Here is a 17,266-nt window from a genome sequence, read left to right as displayed (position 1 = left end):
TAGCCTTCCCATCTGTGCAGTGGGTGCAGAGTTGGCTCATTAACTACGAGCTCAGCCAGCTCCGAGCTCTGACCCTAAGTTTTATTTCCTCTCTTGCTCTGCCCTAACCTGCCACGTGGTGCTCCCCTCTCCATTTCCCCTCCCTGTGTACTACCGGGAGGGACCGAGAACCATGCTCTGGGATTCTTTGCCTCAGACCTTGACCCAGCACCGGAAGGTGCTCCACTGAATGTTCCTTCTTTCCCCCACCCCATCGAGAGAAGCTCTCTGTCCCCAGAGCCAAGGATTACCCTGCTATGGGGCTGTGTTGAGACGTGGGCTTCCTCCTCCCCAGGGCTTGGTGGCCATCCCGGTCTCCACCTTCTACAGCGTGCCTCATCGGAAGATCTTTGACCACTATATCCGCTTCTGTTTCGTGAAGGTAAAGGACGGGGTTTTTGAGGGGAAAGAGGGCCCCCTCAAGCTCCCCGTGACCCACTGGTGGTGTGGGGAGAGGGGCTGGACTGATCTGTGTTGGTGCAGGATGAGTCCACACTCCAGGCCATGGATGAGAAACTGCAGAAATGGAAGAAGGACCTCAGGCCCTGACACCGCCTGCTCGGCCCTGCCCCACCTGGTTCCCGCAGGCTCTGCCATGCTCTGCCTTTGTCCGGGTTTCAGCCATTCCCAGGTTGGGCGTATGGGGGGGGGGGGCCTTCTCTGGGACACAGGATGTCCCCCGGGCAGAGCCCTCTTTCTTGATCTTGGTGGATTCGGGAGCACTTCACTACAGTGCCTATATTCCTGTCCTGGTGGTGAGGTGTACCTGAGCCAGGCCTCTCCCTGCTCCTCCCTGGGTGGGGTGATACAGTCCTGGGCCCCCTCTGTATTTTTCCCAGTCTTGTCTGAGGCTCAGTGGACAGAGTCCAACAGGGTACTGGCCTTGAGTCCCAGCCCTGCCCTGGCCCCAGCCCTGTACTGGCCCCAGCCCTGCACTGGCCCCAGCCAAGGCTTTAGCATCCCTCCCTTTCCTTATTTAACCTTCACTTTGGGAAGCGGTCTCTAGGCTTGAGTCCTCAAGCCAGTACCTTTCACCCGTAATAAAGTTTTAAGTTATTTAGACCCTTATTTCCTGCTTCTCTCTGCTTCACACCCTGGTGCTTATCGCCGATGAGGACTTGGTCAGCATGGAAGGCACCTTGGGCACCTGGCTGGCTCAGTCAGCAGAGCATGTGATTCTTGATCTCCAAGTTGTGAATTCAAGCCCCACATTGGGCATGGAGCCTATTTAAAAATTAAAAAAAAATAGGAAGGCCCCCAGTGAACCTTAGCTCCCAGCCCCTCTTTGTACAAATGTGTTTTGTGGAGTAAAACTGAGGCCCAGAGAAGGGCAGAGACTGGGGACTTGTCTGACATCACAGTTAGTTAGTCAAAACGAGTCAAAACCAGTTAGTCAAAACCTAGTTAAAACCAGGCCTGGAACCCAGGGCTCAGATGGTTGTGTGTCCCTGGGGTATGCGTGCATGTGTATGGGAGACAGGGGCCCCAGCTGAGTGCCTCACAGGGAAGATACAGTCCTATCCCACAGGGGTCAGAGTCCAGGGCAGGAGGGCCAGGGAGTTTAGACAGAAGGGGAAGGAAGTAGCTTCTTGGTTTGTACTCCTGTGTGCTAGGAGCCTAGATGCCCACCATCTCCTCAAACAATCCTTCAGGACAGGAGTTACTCTCTGTATTTTACAAATGAGGAAGCCACGTTGGAGGTGATGTGAGTTGCCCAAAGCCATCGAGCTGGCAAAGGTAGAAGCGAATTTGCTCCCAGGCGTGGGCCTCTCGCTGGGAGGTCACGGTCACGGTAGCTCCCGAGTTCATTTGGAACTCTTGAAGCTGCATTACACGGCAGGCCCAGGTGTCTGCTCGTGTGATACATGTATTCGTAATGGGAATATATGATACAATAAAATGTACTTGGTGTTTGTCCTTGGTTCCTGGCACAGAGCTCCTAAAACCCTTGGAATTCCCTGAGAGATAGGACTCGTCCTTTGTTCGTAATTATTATTCATAAGAAGCCCCTTTGACTATGTCTTTAGAGGGTCAGAACTTTCAATACTAACTCCTGAGGGAGGAGAAAGGGACCAAACATTGGGTTCAGTCACTTGGCCAATGATGTAATGAATTGTGCGTACAGAATGAAACCCCACATAAAAACCCTGAATCAGTGAGGCTCAAGGAACTTCTGGGTTGGTGAACACATCTGATGAGCTGGGAGGGTGGTACATCAGGAGAGAGCATGGAAATTCTTCCTCCCCCAAGACCTTACTCTGTGTACCTCTTCCATTTGGCTGTTCCTGTGTTGTATCTGTTGTTTTGTTTTGTTTTGTTTTTTAAAGCAGGCTTCATGCCCAGTGCAGAGCCCAATGCGGGGCTTGAACTCACAACCCTGAGATCAAGACCTGAGCTGAGATCAAGAGTCAGATGATTTCTTTTTTAATTTTTTTTTTTTTTTTGAGAGAGAGAGAGAGAGAGGGAAGGGGCAGAGAGAGAGCAGGAGGGGTACTGAGGATCAGAAGTGGGCTCTGTGCTGACAGCAGACAGCTTGATGTGGGGCTCGAACTCACAAACCACAAGATCATGACCTGAACAGAAGTCTGGCGCTTAACGGACTGAGCCACCCAGGTGTCCCAACATTGTATCCTTTATAATGAAACCATGATTGTTAAGTACAGCACCTTCCTGGGTGCTATGAATCATTTCAGGGAATTACTGAACTCCAGGCAAATGGTGGAAATGCCCAAATTTGTAGTCATCCAAGCAGAAGTATGAGTAGCCTAGAGCCCCCACTTGCTGATGGCATTTGAAGTGGGGGGCATTCTTGTGGGACTGAGCCCTTAACCTATAGGATCTGCGCCACCTCTAAGTACCTATTATCAGAATTGAATTGAAGAGTAGGACACCCACGTGGTGTCAGAGAATTGCTGTTGGAACACATTTTGAGGTAGGACATAAAACACTTCCCTCCTTCTCCATCCAAGCTGTGGCTTCGTAGTACTACCACAGTTCCAAGGTCAAGATCGTGACACAGAATACCAGCTCAGAGGCTCAGGCTTGGAGCCCCTTTGCACATACGTAGCCTGACGGTAAGAAAGTCCCCAGTGGGGCAAACCCATGGATCTCACGGGGAGAACCATCCCAACCAAAGGTTCCATGTCTCACGAGCCAATCCAAAATCTGCCCAAAGCTGAAATCTGTGATTCTACAGAAGTTTGAGATCTTAGACTGAGTAACCTCAGCCAGCCTGAGGAGGCAGATCGGACTTAGATGCAGAACCAGATGGTGGAGGGAGGAAATGGTACAATAAACACAACCCTTGTAATGTCAACACATACATTGAATTAGAAATTAGTCTCTCCTTGGGGCACCTGGCAAAACATACGACTCTTTTTTTTCTTTTTTTTAATGGTCTATTTAGTTTTGGGAGAGAGAGAGAGACAGAGCATGAGCAGGGGAGGGGCAGAGAGAGAGGGAGACACAGAATCTGAAGCAGGCTCCAGGCTCCGAGCTGTCAGCACAGAGCCCAACGCAGGGCTCGACTTCGTGAACCGCGAGATCATGACCCAAGCTCAAGTGGGCCACTCAACCGACTGAGCCACCTAGGCGCCCCAAAACATACGCCTCTCCACATTGGGGTTGTGAGTTCAAGCCCCATGTTGGGCCTAGAGCTTACTTGAAAAATGAAACGGTGAGGGGCGCCTGGGTGGCTCAGTTGGTTAAGCGTCCGACTTTGGCTCAGGTCATGATCTCACAATCCGTGAGTTCGAGCCCTTCCGACAGCTCAGAGCCTGAAGCCTGCTTCGAATTCTGTGTCTCCCTCTCTCCGACCCTCCTCCGTTCATGCTCTGTCTCTGTCTCAAAAATAAATAAACATTAAAAAAAAATGAAACGGTGGAAGCAATCAAATGTCCTTCAAAAGAGGAATGGATAAACAAACTGTGGCATATCCATGCAACGAAATGGTCTCCAGCAACAGAAAGAAATGAGTTATCAAGCCACGAGAAAACATGACAGAAACTGAAATGCATTTTGCTTCGTGTAAGGATGTCTGAGAAGGATACATACTTTCTGATTCCAACTATTATGACGTTCTAGAAAAGACAAAACTATGGGCCGCCTGGGTGGCTCAGTCGGTTAAGTGTCCGACTTCAGCTCAGGTCATGATCTTATACTCCGTGAGTTCAAGCCCCGCGTCGGGCTCTGTGCTGATAGCTCGGAGCCTGGAGCCTGCTTCGGATTCTGTGACTCCTTCTCTCTCTGCCCCTCCGCCTCTCACTTTGTCTCTCTTTCAAAAATAAATAAACATTAAAAAAAATTAAAAATATCGCTTCTCGGCCTTTTGGCTAAGATCAAGTGTAAAAAAATTAAAAAAAAAAAGAAAAGACAAAACTACAGAGACAGTAAAAAAGATTAGCAGTTGGGACACCTGGGTGGCTCAGTCAGTTAAGGGTCCCACTCTTGATTTGGGCTCAGATCATGATCTCACGGTTCATGGGTTCGAGCCCAGTGTCAGGTTCTGCATTGACAGTGTGGAGCCTGCTTGAGATTCTCTCTCACCCTCTCTCTCTGCCCCTCCCCAGCTCTCTCCTCTCTCTCAAAAGAAATAAACATTAAAAAAAAAAAAAAAAGGCTAGTGGTTGCCAGGGGCTTAGAGGAGGGTAAGTGGAACACAGGGTTTTTAGAGTAGTGAACTCATTTTGTTTGATACTGTGATGGTAGATATGTGACATTATGCCTTTGTCAAAACCTATAGAATGTACAACACAAACCTAATCTAAACTATGGACTTCAGTTAATAATATTGCATCAGTATTGGTTGATTAATTGTAATAAAGGTACATACTAATGCAAGATGTTAAAAATAGGGGGAGGGGTACCTGGGTGGCTCAGTCAGTTAAGCATCCGACTTTGGCTCAGGTCATGGTCTTGTGCTCTGTGAGTTCGAGTTCTGCGTCAGGCTCTGTGTTGATAGCTCAGAGCTGGGAGCTTGCTTTGGATTCTGTATCTCTCTCTCTGTGCCCCTCCCCCGTGCGCGTGCACGCGCACGCGCTCGCTCGCTTGCTCTCTCTCTCAAAAGCAAATATTTAAAAAAATTGTTTTAAAATAGGGGGGAATGAGTGGTGGAGAAGGGTTATATGGGAACTCTGTACTATGTGCTCAATTTTTGGTAAACCTAAATTTGCTCTAAAAAATTAAGTCTCTCTCTTTTTTTTTCATTTATTTATTTTTGAGAGACAGAGACAGAGCACAAGTGTGGGAGGGGCAGAGAGAGAGGAGGCAGAATCCCAAGCAGGCTCCACGGTCTGAGCTGTCAGCACAGAGCCCAAGGAGGGAGGAACCGTGAGCTCAGGACCTAAGCGGAAGTCGGCCACTTAACCAACTGAACCACTCAGAAGCCCCTAAAAAACTAAGTCTCTTATGGGTGCCCAGCTGGCTCATTCGGTAGAGCATTAGACCTCAGGTGGGGAGTACAGGCCCCACATTGGGCATAGGGCTTACTTAAAGAAATTAATAAACTAAAAAAATTTTAACAAGTCTGTTAATTAAAAGAGAGGAAACGAACGAATCTATAAAAGAGTTGGATTAAATGATCTCCAAGGTCATTTCCAGCTCTGACTCACACTCCAGCTCTGGGCCTCAGGGTCCCCAGGTAGAATAAAATCAAGAGGAGTTTTTAGTGCCGCTCGTGCAGAAACGGCGGGCAACTCTCGAGCCGTCCACGGGTCCAGGACAACACTACACAACCTGCCCGTTGGACCCCGAGCCCTCCGCAACTGGCCCCCAGACCTCGGGTCCCAACTCACTGCGGGGGCTCATCCCAGCCCAAGCGCTCGCGGAGCAGGCAGATGCCCGGGCCACGCCCCCGCGCGCCATTGGCTCTCCGATTGGACGGCTGGGAGGAGGTGTGGCCGGAAGGGGTGAGTCTGATTGGCGGGGCGGGGCCGACGGTGAGCGGCGAACATGGCGGAGCGTGTCAAGAAGAGGCCCTGCGGCCCGGTAGGTGGCTGGAGGTGCGGTCCCGGGCAGGACGGGGCGCGGGGGCGCGAGAACGAGCCGCGCGGGGGCCCGTGGCGGGGTAGTGCCGTGTTTCCCGTTCCCTGCTTGTCGCTGACCCGAGGCCGGAAGCCCCGAGGTGCCGCATGCTCGTGGCCGCGTGCGCCCCTGCCTGGATGAGCACCCAGGGTGGGTGCAGGGCCCGGACAGCGTCAGGTAACCCAGGTAACTCGAGTCCTTTCGTGGCGTATCGCTTCTGACTCCCAGAGTGACAGCAGGCAGGTTCTTTTCCCCTGAGCCTGTTTCGTCTTCTCTCCGTTGACACCTCATTCAACAACTTGTTGGATGCTTACTATGTGCCAGACCTGGTATTAGGCCCTAGAGTATAGCGGGTCCCTTCCCCCCGACGCTCTCCCTAGGGTGGCAGTGGGGGGGGGGGTGCCTCACCACCCCCATTTTACAGGCAGGGGGCAACTTCGCAACTTCGCAGCAGAAAGTTGCACACACACACACACACACACACCCCCCCAGTTGTGATCATTCAGCCTCACTCCTATACCTCTTCCCGTTTCTTCTCCAGGGTGAACATGGCCAAAGGGTCGAGTGGCGAAAATGGAAGCAACAGAGTAAGTAAGGGGGCTGGGTGGGGGCTGGGTGGGTGGGGTGGCGGGGGATCCACTGAACCTTGCCCGATGCCACTCCAGCAGTGCACTGCTGAACCCTGTGGAGAGCCACCAGGTCTGTCCGCTCTGGGTCCCACAGCACCCAAAATGGGAAAGAAGGGGCCAGAAGCCCATATGGCTCCTCTGGCTGCTCACTAAACAGCGCTGGAGAGCCCAGGCTGAGCCCTACTGAGACGGCACCATCTCCCGGACTGCTCCGCGTCGCTCTCCCTCCAAGCCCTCTCCCCGCCACCAATCCAGATGTCCTCTCATCCAGAGAAAGAGGAGAAAAAGAAGTGGAAGGACCTCAAGCTGATGAAAAAACTGGAGCGGCAGCGGGCCCAGGAAGAACAGGCGAAGCGCCAGCAGGAAGAAGAGGCTGCTGCACAGAGGGAGGACCAGGGTGAGCAGGCTGGGTCCTGGGCAGGGCAGCCAGTGTCCTATCTGGGAGGGGCCTTAGAGACCAGTGGGTGTAGACGTCCTGATGGAGAAACTGAGGCCCAGAGACTGGGAGAGACCCGGAAAACTGAGTCCTAACCTCCTACTTAGGTGGGTTTAAATCCTGTGGAGGGAAAGTGTCACATATCATAACTTTCTATCTCCAGAACTCATCATCATCATGACGGTGGTTTTTCACTTTTTTATTGAGCCCTTTGTGTGCTTTAATTTAGTTTTTCATTTACTTATTTTTATTTTACTTTATTTATTTATTTATTTAATTAATTTTTTAAAAGTAAGCTCTATGCTCAACGTGGGTCTTGATCTTACGACCCTGATATCAAGAGTTGCATGCTCTACTGACTAAGCCAGACAGGAGTCCTTTATTTTGATTTTATAATAGAATTTGGGGGTTTTTGGGGGGGAGAGGGGGTGCCTGGGTGGCTCAGTCAGTGGAGCATCAGTTGACTCTTGGTTGCGTTTTGGTCACGATCTCACGATTTGTGAGGGCTCTGCGCTGACAGCGTAGAGCCTGCTTGGGATTCTCTCTGTCCCTCTTGCTGTGCCCCTCCCCCCTCAGGCTCGTGCTCTCTTTCTCTCTCTCAAAATGAACATTTTTTAAAAAGAAATGATTTCTTTAAAAAAGGATTTGTCTTTTTATATCATTAAATAATAGCTGCTCAAAACAATCTCCCTTCCTGGGGCACCTGGGTGGTTCAGTCAGTTAAGCATCTGACTCTTGGTTTCAGCTCAGGTCGTGATCTCACGGTTCGTGGGATCGAGCCCCACATCTGTGCTGTGAGCACAGAGCCTGTCTGGGATTTTCTCTCGCTCTGCCCCTGCCCTGCTCTTGTGCAAGCTCACTCTCTCTCTTTCTCAAGATAAATGAACTTAAAAATAAAATCTCCCTCCCCACAAAAATATAGACAACTAGAAAGAAGAAAGAAAAAACTCCAGCAAACGTTGCAGTGAAAGTTTCTCCAGATATGATGTTGTACCCACTTATACATATGCAGAGAACATACAGATACAGTTTTATAAAGTGAGACCACTCTATCCGTGAGCTTCTGGACCTGGTTTTTCTCATCCCACATTGAACCCTGGGTGTCCTTGCACATCGGTACATCTGGATCTACCCTAACAAATTGTGTCTTTTCTCCTCGTCTAGACCCATACCTCAGGAGGGTTAGGGCATCATAACCTCTAAGCCCATTGGTGATGGTGACAGTGGAGACAGAAACTGAGCATGTCAGCTGTTTTACACACCAGGGAAGCCCTTCATGGGTGTTCCGTCCTGTGGCTCCCATTGGACGACTGCGGGAGGGAAAGTATGGTGGTCCCTCTAGAGCTAGACAGCCTGAACCCAGATCTCGCTGTCTTGCTTTTTGTGTGACCTTGGGCCACAGGTTCTCCATGTCTCTATGGGTATCATGGTAATACTTTTTAGGGTTACTGGGTAAATGCACACATATAAAGACGCTAATAATAGCTCTCTTTATTATCCCCATTTGACAGCTGGAAATGGAGGCGGTAAGGGGCGGAGCCAACCTACGAACTTAGGCCAATGTCTCTAACCACTCCCCAGTCTTACCCAGGGGTGTGCCCTGCTCATGGGAGCCTTAGAGACCACTGGGTCCGTTTTCTTCTTGGGGAGATTGAGGCCTGGAAAGGGGAGTTGGATCTGATTTGCTGACCTCAAAATTCCTCCCAGAGGGAAAGTTGTCTAACTCTGAGCCCTGGGATTAGAGGAAGTGAAGGGAGAGCACAGCCCTGGCCCCTCTGACCACGAACAACCTTCCCTTGCCCAGGTCGGCCTTACACCCTGAGCGTGGCCCTGCCAGGCTCCATCCTAGACAACGCCCAGTCACCGGAGCTTCGCACCTACCTGGCTGGCCAGATTGCCAGAGCCTGCACCATCTTCTGTGTGGATGAGATTGTGGTGTTCGATGAAGAAGGCCAAGATGCCAAGTGAGGAGCCATCCAACAGGGCACCCGGGCTCAGGGAGGAGGGAGGGGCTGCTAGGACTGGCTTTGCTGCATTCTTTTTGCCTCCTGCTTGCCTGGGCTGAGAAATGTCTGAAATGCCCCCGGTGAATCTGGCGGGAAGAGTCGCAAAGCAGGGGACCACAGAGGTCAGACTGGGTGGAGGAGCTCTCGAAGGGAGGGCAGTAGGCTCTGGAAGGCCTGTCTTTCTCTCTCCAGGACTGTGGAGGGTGAATTCAGGGGCGTTGGCAAGAAGGGGCAGGCGTGCGTGCAGCTGGCCCGGATCCTGCAGTACCTGGAGTGTCCGCAGTAAGGGGGTGAAGGGCAGACTGGCCTGCGCGTGGTGGGGTGGGGCAGGGTGGTGAAGGTGCAGGTCAGGCAGGAGGTGGCCTCCCCTGGGAACTTTCTGAGATCTGCGTTCTTTGCTAGGTACCTAAGAAAGGCGTTCTTCCCCAAGCACCAGGATCTCCAGTTTGCAGGTAAGGCCGGAGTGGGGGCTGACCCCCATTTCCCATGGATCACCCCCCAGACTCCGAGAAATTGCTGTGCCGGTGGGAGAACGGGCCCAGGCAGGGCAAGGCCTGTGCGTGGTGGCAAGCGGCAGGTCTGTGGCAGACCTGAGGCTTGGAACTCCATACCACCGTGTGCTTTTGCACCCCTTCCACCCACAGGGCTTCTGAACCCCTTGGACAGCCCTCACCACATGCGTCAGGATGAGGAATCCGAGTTCAGAGAAGGCATCGTGGTGGACCGGCCCACCCGGCCAGGCCACGGGTCCTTTGTCAACTGTGGCATGAAGAAGGTAGGAATTGGGAGGGTGGGTTGAGACATACATTGGGGACATACCCTGGCTATGGAAGGCAGTGGGGAGCCCTGGACCCAGGCTTCTGTGCCTGGTCTTCCTCCACTGATGCAGGTTTCGGCCAGAGAAGTGCCCCGCAACAGGGCTCAGTAGGTAAAGCCAGGAACAGATCGACTGTTTCTTGAAAACTAAATGAACAGGAGACAGTTCTCGTGCTCAAACCCAACCCAGCCCAACCCTGCAGCAGCGAGTCCAGAATCCCTCTGGGGCGGCTCCAGCGAGCATGCAGACCCACCCTGGGCCTGGCACATTCATCTGCCGCCTGGCTACGCTCAATTCTCCTGGAGTCAGAGGCAGAAACACTTCCATGAGAGGGGTCCCCTCTCCCCGCAAAAAGAGCAGACCAGGATGACCCAGACCCTGACCGCAGACGAAAGGAGAAAACACGAGAAGCGTCTAAAGGGAAAGGAAGCGCCCTGTGTCCTGAATTCAGAATTGGCATGAGACGCAGACATCAGCTGTTCTCCATCCCATCTCCCATTTACCTCATGCCCGGCCCTGGGCAGTATAGCAGTAGCTGTTGTTTATGGAGAGTTTCCTGATTGACAGATGAAGAGAGCGAGGCTCAGAGAGGCTATGTGGCCCGCTTAAACTGCTGCAGCTAATAAGTGGCATGGCCACTTCTGTTCAAAGCAAAGACTGGGATCTCATCTCACGAAACACTGCCTACTCTGTGCCAGGCCCAGAGCATTCATCTCTGCCCAGTGCCCTGGGGTAGTCATCTGGCACGAATGGTCTCTTGTGAGCAGGTCTGGCGCAGGTGCCAGAGAAAGGGGATGGAGGTTGACCTGGACCCCTTAGGTGCCTGGCCAGCCCCCGCCCCCATGCCCCCACATCAGGGAGAGCAGTGACCCCTGCTGGTCCTGTGGGGAATAGCACCCATTTCTCCTGGCTTCTCCCTAGGAGGTGAAGATTGACAAGAACTTGGAGCCTGGACTTCGGGTGACCGTGCAGCTGAACCAGAAGCAGCTCCCAGGTATCTGGAAGCTTCCCAGCATGGCCAGCATTTGGGCTCGGAGCCGCCTCCTTCCACCTCCTTGTCCCTCACCCCATCTTCACAGCCTCTCCGCTTCATCTGCAGAAAGCAAGACCTACCGGGGGAAAGTCGTGTCTTCGCAGGACCCTCGCACCAAAGCCGGTCTCTACTGGGGCTACACAGTCCGGCTGGCTTCCTGCCTCAGTAAGGACGGAGTTTCCTCCTTTGAATATCTGGTCTCTCTCTGGGAGGCTACAGACAGCCTTGCCTGACCCAAAAGGCAGACTAGGGGCTTTGTCCTACCACCTTACTGTGTGACCTTAGGCAAATGCCTTTCCTTCTCTGGGCCTCCGTCTCCCTGAGTGTGCTGCCTGGAATATTGTGAAGGACTTCTGAGAGAAAGGATTGTGATCGATTAGTAATGTCTGTCGTGGGGCTGGGAATAGGACATAAGGACAGACAGGAGTTCTGAGAGCTCCTTCCTCCCCACCCTCCACTTGGTTTCCCCAGTCTAGCACAGGCATGGTCTCCTGGACTTCCCAGGAACAGTGGAGGGCCTGGGTGTGCCTCCCTTGCCCGAGTCCCCTTCTCCGTCCCTCCCCCAGGTATACGTATACACATAGCTAAGTGGCTATGTGGGTCTCTCCCCCAGGTGCCGTGTTTGCTGAGGCTCCCTTCCAGGACGGGTATGACCTGACCATCGGGACATCAGAGAGAGGCTCAGATGTGGCATCTGCCCAGCTTCCCAGCTTCAGGTGGGTATAGCCTGGGGCAGGGGCCGGGGAAGGAGGAACGAGCCGGAAACAGTCTGGGGGGGGGGAGTGATGTGCAGAGCTGTACGGGCTGAGCCCCTACTGCATACCGGGAGGTGGGGACTGAGTGCTCTGGGGAGCTGCATGAGTGTGGCCTCAGCGAGCAGTCACTGATCCCCTCTTACGGGCACAGGCATGCTCTCGTGGTGTTCGGGGGCCTCCAGGGGCTGGAAGCTGGAGTGGACGCAGACCCCAACCTGGAGGTGGCTGAACCCAGCGTCCTCTTTGATCTGTATGTCAACACGTGCCCCGGCCAGGGCAGCCGCACCATCCGCACCGAGGTGAGCCCGGTGATCCCGTCTGCCTCCCCGCTCTAGCCCCAGGCCGTCCTCCAGGTTCTGCCACCAGCCAGGGGTGTGTCCAACGGGAGTGCGGCTCTCCCCCGCCCACCCTGCTCAAGGTTGTCTCGAGCCAGCCTGCCCTGGAGATGGGTTCCTCACTACCTCAGTCTCTGACCACAGCAGATTCCAGCAGGGACCGCGTATGAGTGAGCAGGGAGTCAAGAACCCTGGGTGCTCGTGGCCCTCCAGCTGCTCCCAGGCTGGGTGACCCAGGAGACCCTGGCCACCCCCACCCTGAGCCTCGGTTTCCCCAGCTGTACTCTCTGTGTTGCACTTCCTCACACGTGACGGTGGCGGGCAGGGCGGTCCTTCCCACTGGGCCTCACTGGCACCTCAGTCCTGTGGGGCGCAGTGTGTAGCTAGCTCTGGGAGCCTCAGTCCTGGGCATCCGTGGAACCCGTGGGCCCACTTGTGAGGCCAGCACAGGCAGCACACTGTAGGCACTTGGCTTCCATTACTGTCAAAGGGTGGGGAGTACACAGGTGGACTGCCCCAGTCTGTCCCCAGGGGTCCTGCAGGGGCCCCAGCAGGAACCCCCCACACCCACCCTGTACCAGGGGCTGTGAACTGCCTGTCGCCTTCGCTAATCCTGACCCTGGGAGGCAGGTATTATTCTGACCATCCTCTCTTTAGAGGGAGACACTGAGGAACGGAGAGGCAAGGCCCTTCCCTGGTGGGGCATGCAGCCAGCCGGGGTCAGATCAGCAGGGTGAAGCTGAGCCTGCTCTGAACTTCCTTGGGGCTCTGCTGAGGGCAGCAGGCCCTGGGGGGTTGGGCACTGCGAGGCTGGGGGCCGGGCTCCCTCCAGCCTCCCGGGCCCCAGCCTGTTGCTTTCCTCTCCAGGAAGCCATCCTCATTTCCCTGGCCGCCCTGCAGCCTGGCCTCACCCAGGCGGGGGCCCGTCAGGCCTACGACAGCAAAGCAGCGGCAGGGGAGCCAGAGGTTCCTGGGGTTCCCCCGGGACAGACACAGCCATGACTCGTCTCCAGAAATCACCACCTTTAATGCAGCCCCACCCCCGTAGTCTGGCAGGGCTGTGGCCTTCACTTGCTGCCTGCAGTGACGGCCTTTAGGCTGCCTGCCCGTGCCAGAATATTTGGCACGAAGAGCAGCCCCGAAGCCCGCTCAATGCTCTCGATGGGCACCAGGAAGCGCTCCAGCGGAACCGCCTCGTCCACGGGAGCGTTGGGCATCACGTAGGAGCGGAGTTCGATTTGCCCGCCTGCGGCCTCCAGGATCAGCACCTTGAAGAAGTGGGTGGGCACCGCCACGTGGTTCTTCCCGATGACCTGATACTTCACATAGGACTTCCCGTCAGCCTCCGTCCTGCGGGCAGAGCCGGGCACACATGGCCTTTCAGGGCTCCCAGGGCGTCTGGTCGGACCCACGGCTGCTGCCCTGACCTGACTTCCAACTTGTGTCAGCCTGTAGGACTGCCACCTCAGCGCGAGGCTTCCGTGCCCTTCTTGGCTCCCCAGGAGGCTGGGATCTCCCTGCAGGGTGAACACTCTCCTACCCTGTTTTCCTCGTGCCCAGCACTGGGTCAGGCAGGGCGGGTGACAGCAGTAAACGTTACTCAGAGAATCGGGCCTTGTGGACATTCACCTTCGCTCCTGCAGACACGTGCTTACGCTCTACCTACCCCTGCGGAGGGCGAGCACCAAGTGGGCAAGGCCCATGAGCCCTGAATCCCCTGTGCCAGCACAGGCACTGGTGTCCGGAACACTGGCCGGGTGACTTCCGGTCTTCCCCGTGTCAGCAGGCCGTCGAAGGCACTTGCAGTGACCATCCCCCCCCTTTTGACTCCTAAGCGACCATGAGGTGGGTAGTGGCTATTATCCCCATTTTACAGGAGAGGATATTGAAGTCACTTGCCCACTCCTCTAGAGATCAGGTGATAGGCCCTGGATTCCTTCTCAGGCCTGTGGACCTTGCCGTAACCTTTTGCCTCCATCTCGATCTTCAGTAGGCCAGAAAAATCACTGAGCATGCCCAGAGGAGCTCAGTCCCTTCCACCTGGGAGGCAGGGCTACAGAGGGCCCAGAGTGGAGGCTCAGGGTCAGGGAGAGGGAGTTCAAACCCTGGCTCCAGGGTGAGGAGGGTGAGGAGGATTGTTCCAAGCAGAGGAGACCGAAGGCAAGAGCCTGACCTGACGAAGGCTTTTCTATCTGGGTAGAACGGAGTCGGGTGCGCATGGCAAGAGGTGAGGTAGGAGAGAGGAACAGAGGCAGATTTGGGGCCTGGTGCCATGCACAGAGGAGACACGGTCTAGGTGGGTACCCGACAGGTCTCTGGCTGTAGAAGTGGAATTAGGGGGCCTAAAGTGGGGAACGGACAGGCTTGTGAAGAAACCAGATAACGTGACCTGGCACTGAGTGTGGACCCAGGGGCTGAGGCAAGCCTGAATGGTGAGAGTGGCAGGAAGGGGCCTCTAGGGAACGGGAGGCCCTGGCATCCCCAGCCCCCACTCCAGCTCTAGCCTTACCTGGGCAGGAAGAGCGGCCCTGTGCACACATAGACATTTTGGTAGGTGCGGGTCAAGCTGCGGCTGTACTTTTCCAGGTTGTTCCAAGCATTCTGGTTGAGGTGGGGCACCTGGTTGGAGACGTGGGGCTCAGAGGCTGGGGCTGGGGCCCTTCCCCCACTGTCAGAGGGCGGGAACTGACACCAGGCTGGGACAGTCCGGCGGGGAGTGGGGTGGGCAAGCATGCTGAGGAAACCGAGGTTCAAGGAAGGAGAGATTCCTTAAGGCCACCTGGCCATGAGGGTGGAGCCAGAGAGAGCTCGGCGGGTGCCAGCCTGCCCCCGTCTGGAATGGGACAACCAGCATCCCAGGATCAGAAATGCTTCTCAGCTGCAAAGGGCTCTGCTAAGGAAAGGGGCACTTCTCCCTCTTCAGAGAAACAAGCCTCCCGGCCAGTCCCCAGGGGCTCAGTCCCCAGGGGCTCACGGGAAGGCCAGTTCTCCAACCCTACCCGCTCCTTTGCCAGTTTGAACCACATGCAAAGCCTGGCTGGAAGTCATGGATTGCTCCTGACTCCGTCCCTTGAGCTCTCCAGTGTCCTAAATGAGCAGGGGACTGCGGCCCTAAAAGAGCAGAAGTCAGAAGGGAGGCTCAGACCCCAGGGGCTTCACGCAGAGCCCCAGGTCAAGTCTCCAGGCCCCGCTGGGAACAGGCCTAGAGGCAGGGCACACAGTGACTGCTAACCGCTGACTATGCTAGTTATTTTCCTTAGACTCCTGTAAGGCTGGCAGGGTAGGGACAATGGCTGAAAACCCAGGTTCCTCCAGACAGACTGCCAGGGTCTCCTGCTGTGTGACAGTGGGCCAGTCGCTTTGCCTCTCTGTGCCTCAGTTCCCTCATTACAGATAGTACTGCTTGCCATGGACCAGGAAGCGTGCTCAATACTCTTGTTTGCACTGTCTTCGGTTCCTCGGCGCTACTGCGAGAAAACCGAAGCCCAGGGAGGTGCCCAGAGGCCCACAGTTAGGGTCAGACTGCAGAGCGCGTGCTGGGCGCCCCCGTGCTCGGTGCCTCCCGCCTGGGGCGCGCGGGGTGAGCAGCCAGGCGCCTGAGCCGCGCGCGCACTCGGCAGCTCCCCCGCTCGAGAGGCGAGGCGAGCGCGGGTCGGGGCGCGGGCGCTACCTGGGGCGCGACGTTGCTCAGGTAGAAGGTGTCGTCCATGGCCTTCTGGCTCCAGCGGTGGTTGGCGGCGGCGGCGAGGTGGCCGCGGTCGAAGCCGCTGCCGCGGTAGTCGGCGTTGGTGGCGCGGTGGTACGCGTGCACCGAGTCGTCCTCGCGGAAGTCGCACGAGCGGCGGTCGCCGTCGCCGCAGAGCCGCTCGGGCCGCAGCTGCTCGACCACCCAGAGCGCGCAGCGGGTGCGCGGGTCGTAGCACAGCACGTACGACTCGCGGCTCTTGAGCTGCGCCAGCCCCGGCAGCCCGTACTTGGCCAGCTCGCCGGGGCCGCCGCCCGCCGGGGTCCCGGGCTTCGCGGGCACCGCGGGCAGCTCGGCCGCCGCCGCCACGGGCAGCACGGGCAGCCGGCCCAGGAGCCCCGGCGCCGCCCTCGCGTCCGCCCGCCGCCGCCACCGCCAGCCCTCGGCCGCCGCGCCCAGCCCCGCGCCCAGCGCCAGGGTCAGGCCGGCCCGCAGCGCCCGCATGGCGGGGAGCGCGGCCCGCGGCGCACGGGGCACCCCGCGACCTCCGGCGGCCGACCCGCGAGCCTCTTAAAGGGGCCGCGCCGGCCTGCGGGGCCCACGGCGGGGCCGGGGCCGGGGCCGGGTAGGGGCGTGAGGGAGGGGTGCGATGCCCGTCGCGTCCACTCACAAACGTTTCGAGGAACAGGGGACCCAACAGAGCGGGCCTGGACCGGCGCGTAGCGTTAAGTCCCGGCGTCCTTTCTTTGCCCTTTTAAGACGCGCACAGGGGGCGGGGGGTAGGGTGGCACGTGTCACCTCTCCCCTGGCTCGCGACTGGCTGCAGCCGCCCGGCTCCGCCCCGCCCCGCCCCCTCCCAGGGCTGCCTCGAGGGACCCTCCTCCCCGCGGGCCGCAGGAGCTCCCACTTAGCGCCTAGAAGTGTCAGGCAGCTTCCATCGCGAAGTGACTTAATCTTCAAGAGAGGAAGCTCCTAGTTGGCATAACAAGGAAACAGGGCCAAGACCCCAGGTCTGCCTGACACCAAAACCTACCCTCCCAACCATGATACCGGAAGTCAGGAGTCCTAGGACACTGGCAAGTGTCTTAACAGCCCGGGACAGGACAAGGATGCAGGCGGCTGTCGCTAACTGCTGCTTGGAACAGAAACTGGTGATTCCCGAGGGCAGTTTGTATGTATAAACGCCTTAAAAAGGTTCACACCTTCCAACCCACTTAGAGGACGGAGCTGGGGAAATGAATGGGGAGCGCAAGGAGCTTAAACAGGAAAACTTCCCCGCAGTATTACTCGTAATGGAGGCTGGAATAAGCAAAATATAGGGGTTTCAGACATGTTTAGCATACTAGAATACTCTATAGCCCACAAATACATTTTAAAACCATACAGCAACTTACCACCTAACATGAGAGGGGAGAGGGTACACAAAACTATCAGAAAATGACAACAATGTAGTGCTCCCAGTGATGTCTCTAGATTGTGGTTATGAATTATTTCTTGAGGTCTTGTCAAC

General features: G+C 55.9%; 3 protein-coding genes across 9 annotated transcripts in view; 2 read left to right on the top strand and 1 right to left on the bottom strand.

Annotated features, from left to right (window-relative positions):
• KYAT1 (kynurenine aminotransferase 1) overlaps nucleotides 1-1,107 on the top strand; it is a 33,955-nt gene extending 32,848 nt beyond the window's left edge. For all 6 annotated transcript variants that reach the window (XM_078436398.2, XM_078436401.2, XM_078436400.2 and 3 more), the window contains 2 exons: nucleotides 335-421; nucleotides 523-1,107. In XM_078436398.2, the coding sequence (XP_078292524.1) occupies nucleotides 335-421; nucleotides 523-588 (153 nt within the window). In that variant the 3' untranslated portion in view covers nucleotides 589-1,107. The remainder of the gene's footprint in view (nucleotides 1-334; nucleotides 422-522) is intronic.
• A 4,834-nt stretch (nucleotides 1,108-5,941) lies between these two features.
• Nucleotides 5,942-13,681, top strand: SPOUT1 (SPOUT domain containing methyltransferase 1). Of its 2 annotated transcripts, none has more exons than XM_078436405.1 (12): nucleotides 5,942-6,024; nucleotides 6,602-6,647; nucleotides 6,961-7,086; nucleotides 8,930-9,089; nucleotides 9,324-9,413; nucleotides 9,534-9,583; nucleotides 9,776-9,906; nucleotides 10,870-10,942; nucleotides 11,048-11,146; nucleotides 11,595-11,697; nucleotides 11,888-12,035; nucleotides 12,939-13,681. In XM_078436405.1, exons 1-12 carry the CDS (start codon nucleotides 5,989-5,991, stop codon nucleotides 13,071-13,073), a joined length of 1,197 nt encoding a protein of 398 aa, XP_078292531.1. In that variant the 5' UTR covers nucleotides 5,942-5,988; the 3' UTR covers nucleotides 13,074-13,681. The 2 variants fall into 2 exon arrangements, with proteins under 2 accessions (XP_078292531.1, XP_078292532.1); XM_078436406.2 differs by lacking the exon at nucleotides 5,942-6,024 and adding an exon at nucleotides 6,035-6,246.
• On the bottom strand, nucleotides 13,080-16,528 carry ENDOG (endonuclease G). The gene is made up of 3 exons (XM_060608419.3): nucleotides 15,742-16,528; nucleotides 14,581-14,690; nucleotides 13,080-13,421 (listed from the first exon to the last, which is right to left on the bottom strand). Exons 1-3 carry the CDS (start codon nucleotides 16,258-16,260, stop codon nucleotides 13,139-13,141), a joined length of 912 nt encoding a protein of 303 aa, XP_060464402.1. The 5' UTR covers nucleotides 16,261-16,528; the 3' UTR covers nucleotides 13,080-13,138.
• Nucleotides 16,529-17,266: the final 738 nt, after the last annotated feature.

Source organism: Panthera onca, chromosome D4 (assembly GCF_046562875.1).
Source record: "Panthera onca isolate mPanOnc1 chromosome D4, mPanOnc1 haplotype 2, whole genome shotgun sequence".
In the NCBI taxonomy this organism is placed as follows: domain Eukaryota; kingdom Metazoa; phylum Chordata; class Mammalia; order Carnivora; family Felidae; genus Panthera; species Panthera onca.
The sequence above is the reverse complement of the archived record's forward strand: the minus strand, read 5'-3'. Positions and strand labels throughout refer to the sequence as shown.